We start from the raw sequence: 21,718 nt of genomic DNA, 5'->3' as shown, positions 1-21,718 counted from the left end.
AAATCTCCCAAACAAAGGTGAGAATTGTTCAGCTGATTCACTGTCCTTCTTTATTTGGTGGGAAATGTCATCCTGTCTCACTGACACTAAAAATCAGAGGCCGACCAGGGTGTCTGTGGATTGGTATTACGGGATCCTGCGGCCCCCTTCTGATCAGGGTGAAGTTGGCTTTGATCTCCAGAGTGGGTGGTCACAGGCCTTCAGGAGCACACATGCAGGCTGATGGCCCTGCGCTCAGGGGATGGATGCAAGAAGCAAGAAAAGGGGAGGGGTCCGATCACGTAGGTGGCCATGGCCGTTGTCAACAGAGAGGGGGAGGTTGTGAGGGTTGACATTCCCACTACTTTAATATGGGAAGCGTGTGCCCTCAGTGATCGTGTGGGTGAGTGTGCCTCCGCACGCTGCCCATGCACGCGGGGAAGTGATGTGCTCTCTTTCCTGGTCTCTCTCTCTCTCTTTTTAGAGAGAGAGAAGGAGCGCAAGCGAGTGGGGAGGGGAGGGGAGAGGCAGAGGGAGAGAGAGAGAGAATCCCAAGCAGGCTGCACGCAGGGCTCAATCTCATGACCCTGAGATCATGACTTGAGCTGAAATCAAGAGTCAGATGCCTAACCGACTGAGCCACCCACGCGCCCCTTTCCTGGTCTCGTTGAGACCAAAGGCACGGACTGGCAAGATGGCTGGCCACATTAGCTGGCATGGGAAGAGGAGAGTGATGGCACAGCAAGGCCTCCACACCCTCTCCCCTGTCAGGCACCGCGCCACCCGAGCAGCAGGTGGGCCCGCACAAGCACGTTACACTTTCAGGAAGAAGAACCATCCACAAATAAAGCGTTACGATAGTGGGATAGTTGTCAGGTGCTTTTTTTTTTTTTTCATTAAGAAAGAACAAAGTACAAGGACATAACCTTATTCCTGTTTTTCTCTTCATCCGCTTGTAGCATCGGCTCTAGAAATCAGTCTCGCAAGGAAAACATTATCACAAAGTTATCTAGACATGAGGATCACTATGCATCGTTGAAGAAAGCACTACTGATCGCCGACACCGTAAGATTTTGAAACGCTTCTCTGGCGAACACCTCATTGTTTCTCAGAATGCGAACACTCAGAATTAGGCCAATAAAAACTGTATATTTATTCATTTATCCAGCCAACAGACATATTTTGAGCTCCTGTTAAATGCTAGGAATTATTCTGAGCACTTAGGACGATAAGGCCCAACCTCAGGAGTTGGGTGTGTTTGGGGGGGATCAGATGACATAAAATGTGCCATACCACAGTGAGGGGGACACCAGGGCTGAGAACAGAGCATGGCAAGGTCATTAAGGATGCAGTGACTGCCCATCGTTCTCTGTTTAATGAGTAATCTCAACCTGTTGAACCTTCCCCACCCCAGCCTAGAGTGTGTGGGTTCATAACAACGTGTAGCCCATCCCAGGAATGTTTTCTTAGTTCCAAAGAGCCTATTTCCTGGTTTAATTATACTGCAGAGAGGAGGCTAATTCATGAATTTGTAACTTGCTTGAAATATTAGCTCCTGTCCCAATGTAATGTTTATTTTAGAAAGCAGCATTTGGATACTTTTGAAACGGGCAACATTTCCCAAGTTTGTTATTTACTAAGAATATTCAATAACTGAATCCAGTAAGTCTGGAGGAGTCCAGTGACTCGCTTTGCCGCAGACTCAAGTATGACTGTGTATAACAGAAGACAGAGTTGGCCTCGGCGCCAGCCTTCGTGTAGCACGCCTACAGGGCAGCGTTCTGGGGAGGAGCCCTCGTGGCCCGGAGGTGGACCTCAAAGTTCAGTGGTTGCTCTATACTCGAGGCGCTTCGGCTCTGTCGATCTAGAATGCCATTGCTTAGGGTGTCCGAGCATAGTGTAGACTCAGAGGTTTGGGGTTCTCTTTTCTGCCGGGGTGGGGGGCATTTTAGCTAGCCCACCTGTTCTCGTTAATCTTTAGACCTATATGACTTGTTCTCTTCTACTGAATGAACAATTATGTTGCGTGCTTACGATATGCCAGGTTCTGTCTTAAGTGATTTACTTGTCTTCACTCACTTCAGCCTCTCAGCACCTCTGTGAGGTAGACACTGTAATTATCTCCATTTGGTCCTTTCATTTTGCCCTAATTTGCCGAGAAAAGGGAGCATCAGTAGTAAGTACGCAGCCTGAGGCTCCCAGCTAGTGAGTGGTGGAACCAGGACGCAAACCAGCTGCCCCGGAGAGCCCCACTGCTGCCCTGCACAGAGCTGCCTGGGAGTGTGCTGGCTGGGCCTCCTCTTGGAGAGAAATGAAGGCTTTCATGTGTTTACCCACCTCAGCACCTAGTGTGGTATATTGAAGTAATTTAATTAAAAATAGTGAAATCTCATCTCCCTTAATGGAGGACCATAATCATGCTAACCACTTCAAGTATTGGACTATTTAACCGTCACTGACGTACTGTTCCGCAAGCAGAACTGATCAGCCAACACCTCGTGTAGGTGAGGAGTGGAGCGCCTGCCCCACGCTGGGCCTGGCCGTGGGCACTTGCACGGAACGCACAGATGAGTAATGCAAAGGCCCTGCCAATATGAGCTCCCACTCCGAAGTGTCACCTAACAGCAGTGGCCGTCAGGTACCTTAGAGCTGCAGAGTGCGTGGTTGCCAAGTGGCACTCCCAACCCCCCACCATGGGCCTTGGTCTTGGGCACATTCTGGGACCCGGAAGGAGGAGAGCAGAGGCAGAGAGCCAGGAGGAGGCAGGAGAGGGCATTTTGCCTGGCTGCAGAGGACAACAGGAGGAAGCAGGTCCCTATCCTGCTGTAGAGAAGGATGGAGAATTATTACAGAAGAGACTGCTTTAGATCTGCTCCAACTCGTGCGTCCCAAGTAGCTGTATGTGCTACCTCTCCATGTTGCCCCCTTCCGTCTGAGTGGACCCAGTCACCTCCATCACTTACATTTAAACCTGGTGCGGCTCCCTTTCTATCACCCAGAAACAGTTTGCACCCTGCCTGTTCACCCACACTTATTCTCAGTGTTATTATTTGTAACTCACATGATTTTCTAAATAGAAAGTCCAGAATAATCTTCCAGAAAATATCAGAATGAATAATAGAATTTAGAAGGTCATTGGATGCAAGATCAGTATTCAAAGATCAACGTTATTTCTGTAAGCCACAAGAAGCAATTAGAAAAAGAATTTTTAAAATATCATTTCTAACAATATCTTTAAAAAAATCAAATGCCTAGAAACATACCTAATAAAAAATACGCAAATTCTCTACATTGAAGACAACAAAGATCGCTTATAGAAATAATGACAATCCTTCACAAACTTTCAGAAAATATAGGAGGAAGGAATGCTTCCCAACTCATTCTCTGAGGTCAATATTACCCTAATACTAAAGCTGGACAACGGGACCACAAGAAAAGAAAACCAAAGACCAATATCCTTCATGAATACTGTTGCAAAATTCTCAGTAAAATATTAGTGAACCAAATTCAGCAACAAACAAACAAGATTAAATGCTGTGACCATGTGGGATTTATTCCAGGATCGCAGGTTTGGTTTGACTTCCAAAAAATCAATTAATATAGTATACATAGTAATAGAATTAAGGACAGAACCACACGATCATCTGGATAGATGCAGAAAAAGTATTTGAAAAATCCAACACTGTTTCATGATAGCAACTTTCAGCAAACCAGAAATAGCAGGGAACTTCCTTAAACCGACAAAGGGCGTCTCCAATGAACCCACAGCTAACAGCTAACCATAGTTGATGGTAAGAGACTGAATACTTTCCCCCAAGATCATGAAAAACATAACAATGTCAGCTTTTCCTACTTCCATACAACATTGTACTGAAGTTCTGGACAGTGCAATCCTGAAAGACAAGAAACAAAGGCATCCAGATTGGAAGGAAGAAGTAAACTGTCTTTATTCACAGACAACACGATATACACACACAGACTTCTACAAATAATAAATGAGTTCATCAAGGTTGCAAGATATAAGATCAATATACAAAAATCAGTAATGTTTCTATAAACTGGCAACGAACAATCTGAAAATGAACTTCAGAAAACAATTCCATTCACAATAGCATAAAAAGACTAAAATACCTAGTAATAAATTTAACAAAAGTGCCAGACTTGTACACTGAAAATTACAAAACACTGTTAAAAGAAATAGAATGTAAATACATAAAGAGACATTCCATATTCATGGATTGAAGGACTTGATATTATTAAGATGGCAATTCTCTCCAAATTGATCTATAGATTCAGTGCTGCAAACCCCATTAAAATGCCAACTGGCTTTTTTTGCAGAAAATAAAAAATTGATCTTAAAATTCATATGGAAATGCAAAGGTTGCTGAATAGCCAAAACCAATCTTAGAAAAGAAGAATGAAGTTAGAGCACTTAAGCGTCCAGATTTTGAATCTTAGTACAGAGCTATGGTATCAGGACAGTGTGGCACTGGCATGAGGATAGACATATTGATTGATGGAACAGAACTGAGGGTCCAGAAATAAGCTCTTTCATTTATGGTCAGTTCATCTTTTACAAGGTCACTGGGGGAAAGGATCATCTCTTCAACAAATGGTGGTGAGACAACTGGATTTTCATTTGCAAAAAGATGAACTACCTTACCCCATACACAAAAATTAACTAAAATGGGCCATACGCTGTCATATAAGAGTTAAAATGGCAAAACTCTTAGAAGAAGGCATAGGCATAAATCTCTGTGACGTGTGTTAGGCAAGGATTTCTTAGGACGCTAAAAGCATGATCCATAAAGAGAAAAAAGCCCCTAAATTGGACTTCTCAAAATTAAAAATTTGTGCTTCAACAGATAAGCCATGTTCTGGAAGAAAATATATGCCAATGATAGTTCAGTAAAGGACTTGCATGTCGACTATATAAGAACTCTTAGAACTCAGAAAGAGGACAACAGAGTGTCAAAAATGGGCAAAATATTTGAATAGACATTTCATCAAAGAAGACATACGAATGGCCAACGAGCACATGGAAAGATGGTCAACATCACGAGACATCAGGGAAATGCAAATCAGAAGCACGCTGAGACACCACTTCCCAGCCCTGGGATGACAATAATCAACCCACTACTCAGTAATAAGTGTTGACAAGGATGTGGAGATGGAACGCTCGAACACTCTGGTGCTGCTGGAAATGTAAAGTGGTTCAGCTGCTATTGAGACAACATGGTCATTTCTTTAAAATGTAAACAGAACCGTACCATGTGACCCAGCAAGTCCTCTCGTAGGTAGCTGCCCAAGAGAAGTAAAAACGTATGTCCACACAAAGGCTTGTGTGCAAATGTTCATATCAACGTGATTCATAGTCTCCGAACTGGAAATAATCCAAATGTTTACCCACTTGTGATAAGATAAACAAAATGTGGCATTTCCATACAGTGGAATAATAACAAGGATAAAAAAGAACAAAATCCTGATCTGTGGTACACCCTGGATAAACCTCAAAAATGTTATGCTAAGCGATGGAAGCCAGATGCAAAATACGTACCGATGCATATAGTGTATGCTTCTGTTTACCTGAAATACCTAGGGCAAAGCGAATACAGAGAGACAGCAAACTGACAAGTTACCTTAGGTTAGGGAAATGCACACAAGGTTTTTTTTGAGATGATGGAAAGTTCTGGAAGCAGGTAGTGGTGAAGGTTGTGCAATGCTGTTAAATTTATTAAGAATCATAATTTTCCTACTTGGACATTAAAAATTTGATGATCACTCCCAAACCAAAAAGCAAGCAGGCATATAGCCTCTAAATTCTTTAATTTTCCCTAAGACAACTTTATATCCTTTTCTGATTTTGGACCCCAGAGTAACGGCTGACATTTATACGCCGCTCTATGACTTATCCCCTTTATCACATTAATAGTCACAGTGTCTCTCTGTGAGAGAGGTAAGGATTCTTTATTTCCCCTGTTTTTCCAGTAAACAGTATCTTTTCATTTTGATATTTAATTTGCTTATTGGTAATTTTTTATTCTGGGGGAAGACTTTGCCTCACAGTATTTTGCTTATAATACGTTTTCTTTATGCAGCGTGGCTGAAATTTTTCTTGCTAAGTAATTGTCAATTTATGTAATTGATGAGGTTGGTGGGAGTGAAAATAAGCATAATTAATATTTTTAGTAAATTGGCAAGTTGTAATTGAATTGCCGGGAAGTTGTGTGCCCTCTGCCACACGGCCCTCAGGTGGGGATGGGGCGGGAGGAGTTGTGACAGCCAGCACTTAGCCTGTCCCGAGGCAGTGGTCAGCCTGCGCCCGCAGATCGGCCTCTTTCCTCACTGGGGTCCTTCTCCTGCCCACGTCCTCGTAGACAACATTGTGGGAATAGCCCCTGGAGAGTTCCAGCATCCCCCCCGCCGCCCGCGCCCACCCAACACACTGCTCTTGGCTCATAGTGTTATCTAGTGACCAGCACCTGAGGGATTCTTGCTTCATCATAATTCTGTTTGGCAGAGCTCACTCTTTATTCAGTGATGCTTAGTATATATAATGCTTTCCCTTCCTTTTTCCCCTTTTTTAAAAAAATTCCCTTATATACACTCTCTGCTCAGAATTCTGATGGACAGATAACGGGGGAAGAATTGCGACATATCCTAAATTGCATGGTTGTAAAATTCAGTGATTCAGAATTCAAAGAACTAATGCAAACGCTTGACCCTGGGGACACTGGATGGGTCAATGTCTACACATTTATCAAACTGCTTGAAGAAAACCCTAAGGTGAGTTTTATGACAACTCCATGTTTGGTTTTCTGTAGATGGCAGGAAACTTAAGTATTCTTAGTGAAATCAGAGGTGGTAGGTGAAATAGTCTTAAATAAAGAACTTCACGTTTTTCAGCTGGGTTAATTTTCATTTTTTAAAAAAAGATTTATTAATTAGAGAGCATGTGCATGCGTGCATGGTGGGGGAGGGGCAAAGGGAGAGGGAGAGAGAATCTCAAGCAGACTCTGCACTGAGCATGGAGCCTGATGCAGGGCTCAATCTCATGACCCCAAAATCAAGAGCCAAAATCAAGAGCCAGATGCTTACTGACTGAGCCACCCAGGTGGTTCTAATTTTAAGTAAGAGTTCAGTGTTCGAGTTGTTTGATTTTAACTCTCAGTGTCTAAATCTTATTGAAGGGGGATATTTGACAGTTCTGGAAACCCCTCCTGGGGTGAGAGCACCTGTGTGTGCAGGATGGACCTTCTTTTCACAGCGTGCCGGCGGCACCCCTCCTGCAACCGTGTCTTGCAAGGGCATGTTTGTGAATTACTCCTCTGGTTCTCATTAATATTTTTAGAGTTTTTATGTTAGTTTCCCATTTTAAAAAATAACTGTTTATTGCCTCTGGTGATCCGTACTTGCTTTTTGAAAAGTTGACAGAGTTTTATTTTTTTTTTAATTTTTTTTAAAAGATTTTATTTATTTATTTGACAGAGAGACAGCCAGTGAGAGAGGGAACACAGCAGGGGGAGTGGGAGAGGAAGAAGCAGGCTCCCAGCAGAGGAGCCTGATATGGGGCTCGATCCCAGGACCCTGGGATCACGCCCTGAGCCGAAGGCAGGCGCTTAACGACTGAGCCACCCAGGTGCCCCGACAGAGTTTTCTTATTAGAAATGCTTTTATAACTTTAATAGCGATTAGCACTTAAACATTTTAAGAACTTTAAAAAGTTAGATTAGTGTCAGGTAATGCATGCAATAGGCACGAACAGATTCTTTTTGAAATGTTTGTTACAGAGTTCCTTTAGCAGGTGCAAATTAGCTTTTCACTAATATGATGATTTCCTGAGCGCCCACCTTGAGCAAGGTGGTGACCACATCCTAAACCAGTGTTGTTTGGTCCTTCTTGAACCCTAGTTCAAAAGTAAGGCCCAGGGCCCTCACACACAGAAAAGAATAATTGTACCTTTTCCTGAACTCTGTTGTGTTAGCTCCTGAGAATTGTGGCCTCTGGCCATCGCAGCAACCTTGCACACAGCCATCTTTTTTTCTTTAAACACAAAATATGGACCTGTAAATGATCTGCTCTCCATGTGACAAGTGGGCACGATCCTTGCTTAATGTAAACCACATCCTGTCAGCCGCCATGCATAAAAGCCTCAGGTGGCTGTCGGGGCTCGAAGAGAAAGCAGGACTTCCTAACCTGGCTGGCAGGGTGTCCACGTAGTCCAGCCCTGCTGACCGGCTCCCGGAATCCTCATGGGCCACACTGGCTCGGGTCCTCAGGTGTCCCCAGGTCCCTCCTGCTCCTGCCAGGATTCCCTTCGCCCTCCTCGGCCGGTCTCAGCGCACCTGCTGTCCTCCCAGGGACCCTCCGTGATGCCTCTGCTGAAGACTGTCTGGCAGCCCCTGGCCTCACACACCTGCCGGTCACAGTGTCACAACTTGGTCATTATGTGGTTCATGCTTCCACGAAGACAGAGGCCGTTCAGTTTTCTCTACCCGCCGGGGCTAGCCCACTGCCAGGCCCACTCACAAAACAGTGTGGTGAGTGAATGAATGAACACGTAGGAATGAAGGAGAAAAATTAGAAAACACGGTTACGCAAATAGAAGAAAATGAAAATCACCACTAGTTCTAACATGGCGGGATTGTTACCTACCGTTAGGCTTTCTGAGCCTACGTACCCGCACGCACCTTGCCTTCGGCTTTATTGCAGTACAGTGGATACACGAAAGCGGTACATATTTAATTATGCAATCTGAAGATTGGATACATACTTTCATGTATGATATCTGTTTTATTTTAAAATGAGATCCTATAGTTAATGACTTTTCAGTCGGTGCTGTCCCTTACTAGCATGTCCTTAACACTGTCCGTAAAAATTCTGCTGTGTGATTTTAAAAGATGCAGAGTAACTATTCTCTGTTGTAATCTACATGTTCTTTTTTTCCCCCTTTTATAAATCTTACTGCAATGGATATTGTAGTGCCTGCTTTTTTGCACCATTCTATGATTATTCCTTTCGTACAGATTTCTAAAAATGAAATGATTGGGTCAAAGAATATACATTTTATTCTTGAAATTATTTTAATTATTTTAAAAGAGGAATATATGTGTAAAATACAAAATGCAAAAGATGCAAAAGGGAACATGGTGAAAAGTAAGTTTTTCTTCCAGCTCTGTTCCCTTGCCACTTCCCAGAGGCAGACACTGTGGCCCCAGAGTGTGGAGATTATCAAATTGTCTAATGTTATCCCTTGGCGACACTGGCAATTGGCTTCCTTTTTAATTTTTACCATTCTGAAAGGCAACAATGCCACCTCATTATTCTTTTATTTTGCATTTCTTTAAGCTAGATGATAGATTTTTTTCATGTTTATTGTACTTTTTTTTTTTTAAAATAAGTGCAAGTTAAATATTATGATCCCCATTTCCAGATGGGGATTAGGGGCAAACTCAATTGCTCACGATCTCAGAGTTAATTGGCTATCAGGGGCAAAGCTGACAGTGCGTGTCTGTCTGCCTCCAAAGCTCCTACTGCTTCGAGGAGTGATTCATACCTACACACTTTCTCTTTCCCAATTAGATACGAAAACTCTCCTCCCGTACAGACACCACGGCACCCCTCCTCCTGGCTTGGGACTCCGTAAGTAACACTTTCCTGTGCGGTCCCAGGATGCTACCTCCCAGGTTACAGAGGTGCTGCTTGGCAAATGTGTTTGTTTTGTGTGTTAGGTGGAAGAAATTGTTCAGGACTCGATTACTAGGAATCTCCAAGCCTTCTACAAAATGCTACAGTCATATGATCTCGGAGACACGGGGCTCATCGGTCGAAATAATTTCAAGAAAATCATGCGCATATTCTGCCCATTTTTAACGATCGAACACTTACTGAAGTAAGTATTTTGGTAACGAAATTAATTCGAGTCATGTTTTTCACCAAGTCTGTTTATAATCCTAAGACGTTTTCTACCTTTGTTTGCAATATTGATAGGGAATATTGATAATTGCTATTTATTGGGTCCTTACTAACACAGGACATTGGTCGAGAGTTTGGCATGTGCTCTGTGATTTAGTCCTCACGACAGCCACGGAAGGTGGCTGTTATTCCTTTCCGTGGATGAGGACGCCGAGGTCGGAAGAAGTTATGTCCCTATTCACAGGCACATAGCTAGGAGGCCGTGGAGCGCAGCTACGTCCCCAGTCTCCACGACTCCTCTGCTCTTAATCCTGATACCCTTTTACCTCCCAGGGTGCCTGGCTGCCATCAGCCATCCTGTGAAAAGAGGCTGGGATTATGGCTGTGTTTACTTTGGCTTAAAACTTGCCTGTGGGGACTGAGCGAAGCTGGAAGGGGACAGGAATCTTAAGAGAAAGAAGAGCACGGTGCCTTTGAAGGCCCTGTGGGTCTCCTGCTGTGTGTCTTGTTCACCCCCCCTCCTTCACGGCTGCCCTTGGGGCACAGAGCCTGCCTTCTTCCCTCTCTGCAGTGACCTTGAGAACCTACAGCTTGCATCCTGCTTCCCCTGCCACCACCCGAACGTCCTGCTGTGCACCTCAGCTTGTCGTCCAGAACTTGACCTGATGGACTATTTGGTCCATGCTTCCCACCAGGGACAGTGATCTGGGAGATTAGGTGGAAATCCATTGAATCTCAAGGAAGAAAGTGACTCTAATTCTCTTTCAGTCCTTCTGACTGGAATGTTAAAAATCTTGTATTTGTTGCTTTTGATGACACTACATTGATTTCAGGTGACACAGTCAATCTACCGGTAGTTGTTGGCCACTTGAGTCTCCTTTCTGTGAACGTTCATGTTTTGTTGCCCATTTTCCTGCGGTTGGTTTTTGCAGGAGAAGAAGGGTTTACAGGAGGAGGGTGAGGCCGAGGCTTTCCTGAGCAGAGAGGTGCACCCAGCTTGGTGTTTACCAAACGTTTGCAGAAAGGCCAGCTTGCTGGAGTGTGGGAAACACAGAAGGGGGAGAGACAGGTGGCAGCAAGTCAAGGGAGAACGTTCTAGAGGGAGCTCGGGGGGCCTTGGTGGGGCAGGAAGCGGGTGTGCAGGGGCTTCAGCTACTTTGGCCTTTTCTGTGTGCCGTCGAGAGGAGGGGACCCACGGGTACAGTTCATTACTCCTTCACTGAGTCTTTCACCCCGTGGGTTGTATTAGGGAGTGCCTACCGCATACCTGCTCTCCTGCGTAGCCGGTTAATAGAAATCCCTTTATTTCCAGGGCGCTCTAGTGTGGGGGAAAGAGATGCAGACTAACCCCGCATGGCCTGTGAGCACAGCTCTGGGTGAACTCGGAGGAGTGCTCACTTACAGCTGGCCAGGACAGAATGTGGGAAGCTTCTCAGATGTGATGCTTGAGTCCGAAGGGGAAAGGGAAGGGCATTTCAGGACACAGAATAGTGGGGCATAGTCCAGAGAGTGGGGGCACAGCTGGGGACTGGTGAGCCCTGTAGAGCTGTTGGGGCAGGCAGTTATGTAGGGGGGAACGGCAGGGGGATGATGCCGAGGGATGGATGGGGTCAGGCTAGCATGGCTTTGTGTACCCAACTAGGGAACTGGCAGGGCACTGGAGAAGCCTGGCCCAGGGGTCAAGGAGCCTGTGAGGTGGCCTTGGATAGGGCAGGGGACAATGTCAGATCTGTGTTGTATTAGAGTTGCTCTGACCCCAGTGTGGAGAAAACACTGTGACAGGGAGAGAGGACGGGGACAGGTGGGCGTCACTGGGGTGGCAGTGGCACAGCAGGGGGGTGGCCGCTCTGCGATCAGCTGGACAGAAGGACAGGACTCAGGGACCCTGGACATGGAAGTGGATGGAAGAGGGGACAGCCAGAGGCAGTGTCATTGGTCAGTTAGGAAGCACAGAGTAAGCAAGTCGAGTGAAAACTCCAGCAGGAGACTCCCAGAGGACGTGGGCACAGACGCCAGTTCTCACAGCCTGAGCCTTCATGCAGCAGCGTCTATCTGGGAGCCGATAGGAGACCATCTGAGGTGAGAGGGTGTGGGTAGGACCTGGCAGAACACCACCAGCTCATCAGTGACCTGGCTGGTCAGGACAGCAGAGGAAGCGGAGAAGGTCAGGGTGATGGCCCAGAACCGGCGGGTCAGGCGGCACACAGGAAGCAAGGGGGATGAGCACTCACACTAATCATGGCTGTTATCTTAGCAAGCAAGGCCTCAGGAGAGGGGCGGGCGGGAGCAGGCCCCTCAGGGCTGGGAGGGTCAAGGTGGACCCAGCAGGTGCCAGTGAGCGCGCAAGGAGTGTGGGAAACGTAGTGTTGAGGAGCGGATTCAGTCCTGAAGCTCCAGTACCTGAGCCAGAACAGTGCCTGGGGCGTGCTCAGCAACACTTAAGTGTTGAGTGAGGGAATGAATGAATGAGGGAATGAATGAATGAATGAAATCTAGTGGATTGGTCATGCAGGTAATTGGGTATTTGAGATGGAAGCCTCCCTAATCCATTCTCCATGACTCGCCAGGCTCATCTGTCTCAACTACAGATCTGATGATGTTAAAACCCTACTTAAAACACCCCAGTATCCTACTGCTGTTAGGAAAACATCCAGATGCTTTTAAGAGTGGCTTCCCGAGCCCCTCATGATCCTTGCACCCCCCGGAGCTCAGGCTCTGCAGCCAGACTGCCTGGGTTTACAAATCCCAGCTCAGCCCCGAACTAGCTGTGCACTTGGGCAGGTTCCTTACCCCCTCTGAGCCTCAATTTCCTCACGCAGACGTTACTTAAGAGAGTGTGCTAAGGGTCAAAGGAGATCCTAGACAGAGAGCCCTCCACCCGGCACTGAGCTCAAGAAACATTTGCTTCGGCCGCTGCCGCTGCTCTCGCTCAGCATGGACTGAACTGCTTTCTATTTCCTGAAAACCCGAGCTCTCTCTCACCTCCAGACTTCTAGATGGCCTGTTGCCTGGATTCCGAGCGCGCACTTTCCCGGCCACGTGGCTCCCTGGGGTGGGGGCTGTTTCGTCTGCTCACAGTGGTAGCTGTAGTACTCAGCACGGTGCTTAGTACTCGATCTGCCTGCAGCAGCTAGGTCAAGGGCCAGCACTTCCGGAAGTGCCCCTGGCGGTGTGCGAAGCAGCATCAGGACAACCGTGGTCTGGTTATTACAGCTGCAGCTTGTCGAGCCCGTGTGCATCGGCCAGTCCCAGCGCTAAGAGCTTCTGTGGATCCTCTTACTCAGTGTTGGTAGTGACCCTCTGAGGTGGGTGCGTTTTATCGACAAGGAAGCTAGAGCAGAGCAAGGGTGAGGTGCCCCAGGTTGGCAGTTCTCAGTCCTTGAATGGGCTTCAGAATTATCGGGGACCACAAAAAGTGTTCGTTATATGGAGTGTATCTATCAGTATGACTGGATTAGAAATTAAAACCGGACATTTGAAAAATGTTATTGCAGACAATGAATGTGTACTTCCTTGTTGGGTTTCCCGGGGGGCTCAGGGAAAACACGGCAGTTTCAAAATAATGACTTATTGGAGGATAAGGAGTTACAGAAATTATAGCAGGTGTAACCAGAGGTAGCTGGTAACGAGCTAGTGAAGGCCTGTAAAGAAACTAAGCAAATCTCTGAAAACTCACTCCAGCTCCTCATTTATACCCGCCACATTTCCACAGCCTTAGAAAATGTTAGAGAACACAGCCTTCCTGAGCACATGTTCCTGAGCACAGTGGTCACATGTCATGTGGCCTCTGAAAAGCCCACTGTGTGTGAGAGGTACAGGGCAGAAAAGGCAAATGACTTCTAGTATCCATATGAAAATAGTTCGGGCCTCCCCAGTGTCCTGGAAGGGGCCACAGACCACACCTCATGGATGCTGCCTTCGCTCATGGGGCTGTGAAGTCTAGAGCTGATATTCCAACCCGGGGAGGCCGATTCCAGGGCCCGCACCCATAGCCACTGTGCTCTGTTGCCTAACTTGTGGAATTTTGTTTTGATCCCCAGGCTTTACCACGTTTGCTACAATGGGTGTGTGCAACTTTTATGATTAGAAGAGTATTAACACAAAACGTTGGGGGGAAAAGTAGTTCTTGTCGTATTAGTGGTTGCCTGCATTTTTCTAAAATATTTGTATATGCCAAAATTCCAGTATAGCTACTTCCACAATTCCATCCCAGAACTTGCAATTTAAAAAAAAATCTTTTTACATTTGTTCTATCTTTATTGCAGTATTCTTTACCAACTATAAACTGCACATATTTATTTATTTTTTTGTTAAAGATTTTATTTATTTATTTGAGAGAGAGAGCGAGCATGTGTGCGTGCACACACACACACATACACACACACACGTGTGTGCTGGAGCCGGGGGAGGGGCAAAGGGAGAGAGAGAGAATCCCAAGCAGACTCCCCACTGAGCGCAGAACCCGATGCGGGGCTCAATCCCAGGACCCTGAGATCATGACCTGAGCTGAAATCAAGAGTCGGACGCTTAACCGACTGAGCCACCCAGGTGCCCTTAAACTGTACATATTTAAATGACACAGTTTGAACATGTCCATCATGTGTATACATCCATGAAACCATCACAAACTATCGATCAAGATAGCAAACATTTTCATCCCCCCGCCCCAAGCTTCCTTGTGCCCTCCTGTGATTCATCTCTTCCACAGCCTTAGCAACCACTCACCTGCATTCTGTCACCACAGATAAGTCTGCATTTTCTAGGGTTTTATATAAATGAAAGCATGCAAGATGTTCTCTTTTTTGTCAGGCTCTGTTCCCCAAGCATAATGATTTTGAGATGCATTCACGTTGTTCGTTGTATGCAAAGCTGGTTTCTTTTCGTTGCTGGGTGCTATTCCATTCCCCCACAGCTTGTGGGAGCGACTCATCTGGTGGACATTTGGGTCATTTCCGGTGTTTGGCTATTACAAATAAAGCTGTATATATTGGACAAGTCTTTGTGTAGACATACGTCTCTATTTGTCTTGGGTAGATGCCCAGGGGTAAAAGGGCTGGTTCCTCCGGTTGAATTTATATTCAAGGCATATAGTCTGGGCGCCTTCCAGAGGGGTGACCCTGTGCCGCACCTCACCAGCAGTGGGGGAGAGCTGTGGGTACTCCCATCCTTGTCAGCACTTGGTAGGGTCGGTCCTTTTAACCTTACCCCGCCTAATGGGTGTATTCTAATTTTTAAAATCCAGACTCTGCAGTAAGTTTCAGGATATTGCTTCAGGAAGAATCCTTTACAAGAAGCTTTTGGCATGCATGGGAATTAGTGGCCCCACCACCATCTCTCCAGTTCTTGTTCCAAAGGATCAGCTGTTAAGAGAAGGTTTTCAAAAAGAGAAACAGCAGCCGCTGGATGTTTCGGAGAGGTAAAGCCAAGCAAAATGCAAGCGCGCGCTGAAACCACATGCCTGTTGTGGGCCAGGTGGTCAGTCAATATTTGTTGAGTGAGTGTTTTAATATTTTATTATTTAAATGAGGAAAAATGACAAACTATAAATACAGTGATGAGGGTCAGGGGAGTTGAGAGCAAGCAGAGATCTTTGGGATGATTGGGTTGACCTGCTAGTTCTGGAAGTGAAAGGACTGCGGTCTGAGAGGTCTGGGGCCTGGCCTCAGGGTATTCACAGACTTGGTGTCCATCCCAGGTTAAGAACCCAGGACCTTCAAGACACAAAACAGATGAACAGAGAGGAGGGGAAAGAAAAATAAGATAAAAACAGAGAGAGAGGCAAACCATGAGAGACTCTTAACTGTAGAGAACAAACTGAGGGTTGCTGGAGGGGAGAGGGTGGGGGGATGGAGTAACTGGGTGACAGGTATTAAGGAGGGCCGGGAATGTAATGAGCACTAGGTGTTATATGCAACCGGTGAATCACTAAAGTCTACCTCTGAAACTAATAATGCACTATATGTTAACTAAATTGAATTTAAGTAAAAAATTTAAAAAGAAAAAGAACCCAGGACCCTCGGCTCCCAGAGAACCTGTCTGCCACCCAACCATTCCATGCCTGCGTTCGCATTTGTTCTTTTCCAGAAACTTCTACTCCTTACCACCGTTTAATATTTATGGCAAAATACACCTATTAAACCAGTTAACATTTTTTTTTTAAGATTTTATTTATTTATTCGACAGAGATAGAGACAGCCAGCGAGAGAGGGAACACAAGCAGGGGGAGTGGGAGAGGAAGAAGCAGGCTCATAGCGGAGGAGCCTGATGTGGGGCTCGATCCCATAACGCCGGGATCACGCCCTGAGCTGAAGGCAGACGCTTAACTGCTGTGCCACCCAGGCGCCCCCCAGTTAACATTTTCTGACATGAATGATAGAATTATTCAAACGATCACCAGATTGAATTGTAACAATAAAACATGCTTAGCAAATCTGTTAAACATCGGACTGATGAATATTCTAGCCCGTCCTCATTTTGAAAAATATAGGTTTAGTTTAATGAAAAGATATTATTTTAACTTGCTGGTTCATAGCTTATAATAAATCCACAAGGAAAGGTAAAATGTAGACCTATTCAGCAGACTTCACTCTGTCATTTCCCTCTAAAAAGTTCTTAAGTATAGAGCAGTGGGAATATTTTAATGCTATGCTAATGAAATTTGAATATCTGGGCATTTCTGTGGGAGCTACTTTATAAATGGGCAGAAAGATGGTATTTTAAGAGAAAGGTTAAATATTCTGTGATGAGATGTGTCTGCCTCCTAAAACCAGTGGGAGAAGTAATGGCAATTAGGTGTTTTATAAAATGTGGGCATTGCTGGAGAGCTCTTCGAAGCGGAAGGCAGACACAGCAGGAGGGGAGAATCCTTTTTCCACCAGTGTCGACTGTCGCTAGGCTCTCCTCTTCACCCTACTCCGGTGGGGTCCTAGAGACTTCAAGAGAGCTGAAGAAATAATTATTCTCTATCACACACTCCCTCTCTCTCACACACATAGCACATCACATAAAATCTAGATTTTATAAATCAACTTGGAATAATTGTGAACTTCCCTTCCTTCCCACGAATGTTTGATGACTCTTTTTGTCTAGTTATCACAAAACGGCCTATTTCATTTAAAGCTTTGTCATGGGCTCTGACTTCTTGTTTTCCCAGTTCACACAAATACTTACTTTTCCCGCCCTGTCTGCCCCATCACACGCCCTATTCAGCCAGCTCCAAGCACAGTTGGAAGCCTTAGCACAGGGATGACCATATCCGCTGCCCTGACCCTCCCCGCCTTGGGCTGCGGCCCCACACCAGCACCACAGGAAGAACTTTCTCCTGACGCAGTGCTGTGGGCCTCTCTGGAACCCACAGCCGCGGGCGAGTACGAAGCTCTCAAGCCACACCATCTCTCTGCGTGTCTGTTTCCTGGTCGGGGAGGAGAGGGTGGTGGACCTCCTTGTTGTCCTGGGTTGAATCCAAATTGGGTGAGGTCTCTAGGAAGCGCTCTGCTGATCTAAATGCCTGCTTGTGATTGTAGAGCCAAGCCCACTGAGGACAGAGGCACCCTGACCAAGAATATGACCAAGGATGAAGTGATTGAAAAACTCAAAAACCGGATACAGCAGCGGGACCCAGCATTCAGAAAACTATTTCTTGACTTCAGCAAGGAACTGAATGGCAAAATTAATGTGCGTGACTTCAAGAAGGTAGGAACGTGGGTTTCTCTGTGTTTCTGTGTTTCTTTCGTCCCTGGAGAAGTTCAGTGGTTTTGTCCATCGGCAGTACATTTTCAGCAAGGGATTTATTCCCTTAAGGGCAAAGCAGATCCATTTCGAGGCATCTTTCAACAATGTAAAAAGATTCTTTCGGCCCAAAATGTCTTTGGCAACTTCCTTCAGAGAATACTTTTGGTATGAATGTGGCCAGTTTTTGATATTTAAACTTTCCAAACAAAGTGTTCGTGGACGTGGTGGTTGGCCGGCTGCGGAGTACCTGGCTCCAGGCTCGGCGCTTCGAGTACTTTCTGGGGCAGAACGGGGGTGGGAACCAGAGCTGCTCGGCCGCTTCCCTGCCAGCTAGGAGTTCCGTGATGCTGTGTTAACAGAGCTGTGGTTTGTTCCTTGAGAAAGTGAAAAAGGAATCTGGCAGTGAAAGTGGGAAGCTCCGAGTGCTGATGGGAACCGGGAGGTTCTGCCAGAAAGGACTCAGCTTGAAGGGTTCTGCATAGACTTCTCAAGGAATTAATTTAAATGATTGCTTAAAATGCCTGTTATGACCCCTCTAGCTAATCGTCTTCAGCTATTTTTAAGAAAAGCGTTTCAGTTAATATGTAGCAGTGTCTGTGTGGACAAATGTAGAAGGCAATGAAATATATTTCCAAGAAGAGAATAATTATATTAGTAGCTACTATTTATCTAGTGCCTGCCCCGTGCCCGGCGCTGAACTGGGCTCTGAACTTATTTTCTCTCCGGGCTGGCAGCGTCCCTGAGGCTGGATGAAGGAGAGAGTGGGGCTGTCCACCCGGGGATGGGGGGATGGGATGGGGTAGCTACCCACACAGCCGAGACTTCCCGCGCCCCACCCCCGCCCACAAAGAGAAGATGTGGAGGGCACATGGGGCATGGTGAGGAGGACAGATTCAAGAAACATTTGGGAATAAAGGGTAATGGACAAGAAGGAGGAAAATGGGTGGCTCCCCGATCTCTGGTTTGGGGGAGCGGGTAGCTGAGAATCAGTCATCGCTATTTGTACCTCTGGTGAGCAGTTTCAGCGGGGTGGAGGGTGGTAAGTGGGACTATTCCCAGGGCGCCTTGTTCTGGACTCTTTGGCCCCCAAGCCCCTCATGCCCAGCAGTCTTGAATGATCATGGAGCTCAGTGCTCTTAATTCATGGAATCAGTTCGTAGGTTCTCGAGTTCAAGAATCCACTAGGCTGCTGCTGATTTTTCAGGGATTTTTCGGGGTTACCTGAGAGAAGGGCAGCAGGTGGTAGCAAAGCGGGGACCACGGCCCCCAACCGCACCTGCAAGTGCACCTGCTCCCCTCTGCTCACCTGACAACAGGTCTGTAAGCTCAGCTGCCGGTTCTTCCGTCTTAGGGCTTCTCTGCCACCACTGAGCCGGTGGCTCTCCTGGTGGCATCTCTACCTCCAATCCCAGACCGCCCTCCAGAAACTTCAGTCTCAGGCGCCCACCTGCCTACTCGCCTCGCGTGGGCATCTGGAGATGCTGTATGGCCACCAAGACCTTCCTGCCAGCAGCCCTTCCGTTCTCAAGGGCAGCCTTGCCCCAGTTGCTCAGGGCTCCCATCTGGGGTCTTCCTTGACTCTCTCCTCTTTCTCTCACACCCACGCCCTGTGCATCAACAAAGCCCGTTGGTGCACTTGAAAGTTACCCCAGGACACACGACTGCTGTCCCACCTCCTCCACTTCCAGCCATTGCCGCCTCACTGGTCTCCCTGCACCTGTCCTTTCCCCGCTGCAGTGTGTTCTCAACCCAGCAGCCAGAGTCACACTCCAGCGGGTCTGCAGAGGGGGCCACTCCTGCTCAGGATCCTCCCATGGCCCCCCGCCTCGCGCGAATACAAACCAGAATCCCTGAGGGGCCTGGAGGGTCCGGCACTACCCAGTCCCTCACTGCCTCTTTGACCTCCACTCTTCCCACCCTCCCCGCTGCTCACCTGCTCCAGCCACACCAGCCTGCTGCTCTGCTTCCGACCACTGGCCACTGGCTGTCCCCTGCGCCTGGCGGGCGTCCCTTGGATGGCTGCATGACTGTCCCCCTCACCTCCTCCAGGCCTTTGTCCAACTGCGCTTCGAGGTGACACTGACATTCCCAGGGCAAATACAACCTGCTCTCCCACCTCGATCTCCTTTACCCCACTTTTCTTTCACCTCCTGCCATACGTGTCGTACTTAGAATCCTTCCATTCATGTCTTTATTCTGCTGTTTGCCTGACTTCCTCCGTGAAATCACATGCTCCACAGGTGGACATTTCTCTCTCTTTCGGACAGTGATGCATCCCAGGTGCTTGGCACAGGGCAGGGCCCAGCCTTGACTGAACGAATGGATGAATTTGAAGAGTCTCTAGAATCCCCAGTGGAGCCCAGAATGGATGCCACTTGGGGACTGAGGGAGGCAGGTGTTTCAGAAGCCCGCTGGGATTCCTCGGTGTGAGACTGGTTCCCACACCTGTCCGTGGCTGTACCCAAGCCCCCCGTAGCCCCCTCCCCTGCCCCCGGAGCTTCCCTGCATTCTGGCTGACCTTGGGGGGCAGCTACGTGCACAGTTGGTCTGCTGCTTGCTTCATGGAGGTGGGTGCATACCTCTCCCTCTCTCTCTCCGGGCCCCTGGCTTCCCGCACACTCCCCTGTCTTCCGAAGATGTGCCCATGGTGAGGGCAAAGGGAAAAAGAACCCATGAAAGGACAGCGCCGAACATGTAAGGAGAAAAGCTGCTGGTTGTTTTCGTGACTGATTCTCTGGGAACCCAGTTAGGCAAATAGTCGACTGGTTTCCCCCCTAGTGACTTGTTGGGTTTAACTTTTGGGAAACATCCTGTTGTGACCGCCCTTTTAGCCCAAAGATCAACAACCCTGGGGTGATTTTAAACAGTCCACTAGGGACCTAGGTATGACTTCATAAGCTGATACCTTCAAAGCATTGTAAATAGAAACCTCTTTGTTAATCGAAGAGATTGTTTATAGATCAGGGTGCTTCTCCTACCGGTGAGGTCAGGGCTGGAGAAATTATGGTCTTCCACCGTGGGAAGAAGCGAGAACTCCGATTCGACCTGATGCAGGGCACACCGATGCTGAAGGTTCGGAAACGTCGAACTCCTCTGGCAACAAAAGCTTTGGAACCGACTCCTCTGAGACCTTTAAGTATACATGACAGTGACAACTGTGTAACTGTAGTTACAGCAGTGAGAGCTGTGATGGTGATGACAGTTGTCCCTGGGATGGTGACAACGAGCATGCTCACCACCACTGCCACTAGGGATCCGGCCCCTCCGGCGCTCTGGACCTTGCTACACGTGTCATATATCTAATCTTCGCAGAAGCCCTGTGGGGCATACATGACATTATGCCCATTTCACAAATGAGGAGGCCAAAGCCTAGGAGTGAGTTAGGATAGTAGCTCAGTGTTGTTCAGCTGGTAAGCCGCTCAGGCCCTTGGATTGGAAGCCCATGTCAGTCTCTATCAGCCTCAGATCCTTGCTGGGTGTAAGACGGGTTTGCTGGGTGTAATATGGGCCCCCGGGTGTAGTGTGCGCTAGCTGGGTTGCAGTACAAGCTAGCTGGGTGTGATTGATGGCAGCTTTGAGGTTGTATCTGGCCTCAGAATTTTGGGAGAAGGACATTAATTTTAATAACAATGTCCTTTAACTTCTTCCTATCATTTGGGTTGTAGATACACAATGTTCTTGCCCTTGTCTTCCCCAAACCTGCCCCACAGCAATCCGTATGGTGTGGTGGTTGCCGAGTTTCATCCCGGAGGAACTGGGCTTGTCGCTGTCAGTCACATCCCCCTACTTGGCCGACTACACAGGCGAGCAGTTGTTCGTAATTCCAACAGAGGCAGCACTCAGCCCTTGGCCCAGATACCTTGTACTCTAAATTAGAAGCGCTCACTCTTTATTCTCACCGGCCAATGCCTGGCCTGTGGCGGGGGCAGAAGAGGGAGGGCTGCACAGGTTCAACGCGGGAGAGCCATAATAGAGTCTGGAGCCGGATGGGAACTTGGGGGTCACCAAATCCAGTGAGTCCCCGCACTGTCATTGCTGGGGACTGTTACCGGTTTTCACCACTTCGGTCAGGAAGATTTGTCTGCTATATGGC

The 21,718-nt window shown here is 47.3% G+C and overlaps 1 protein-coding gene across 1 annotated transcript in view; it reads left to right on the top strand.

The window, feature by feature from the left end:
- The window catches only part of EFCAB6 (EF-hand calcium binding domain 6), a 217,357-nt gene that overhangs the window by 92,582 nt on the left and 103,057 nt on the right, over positions 1-21,718 (top strand). The window contains exons 10-15 of the mRNA XM_008702910.2: positions 939-1,044; positions 6,598-6,765; positions 9,562-9,621; positions 9,711-9,871; positions 15,137-15,310; positions 17,418-17,586. Coding sequence (XP_008701132.2) covers positions 939-1,044; positions 6,598-6,765; positions 9,562-9,621; positions 9,711-9,871; positions 15,137-15,310; positions 17,418-17,586 — 838 coding nt within the window. The remainder of the gene's footprint in view (positions 1-938; positions 1,045-6,597; positions 6,766-9,561; positions 9,622-9,710; positions 9,872-15,136; positions 15,311-17,417; positions 17,587-21,718) is intronic.

The sequence above is a fragment of the Ursus maritimus genome, unplaced genomic scaffold, assembly GCF_017311325.1.
Source record: "Ursus maritimus isolate PB19 unplaced genomic scaffold, ASM1731132v1 scaffold_21, whole genome shotgun sequence".
In the NCBI taxonomy this organism is placed as follows: domain Eukaryota; kingdom Metazoa; phylum Chordata; class Mammalia; order Carnivora; family Ursidae; genus Ursus; species Ursus maritimus.
The sequence above is the reverse complement of the archived record's forward strand: the minus strand, read 5'-3'. Positions and strand labels throughout refer to the sequence as shown.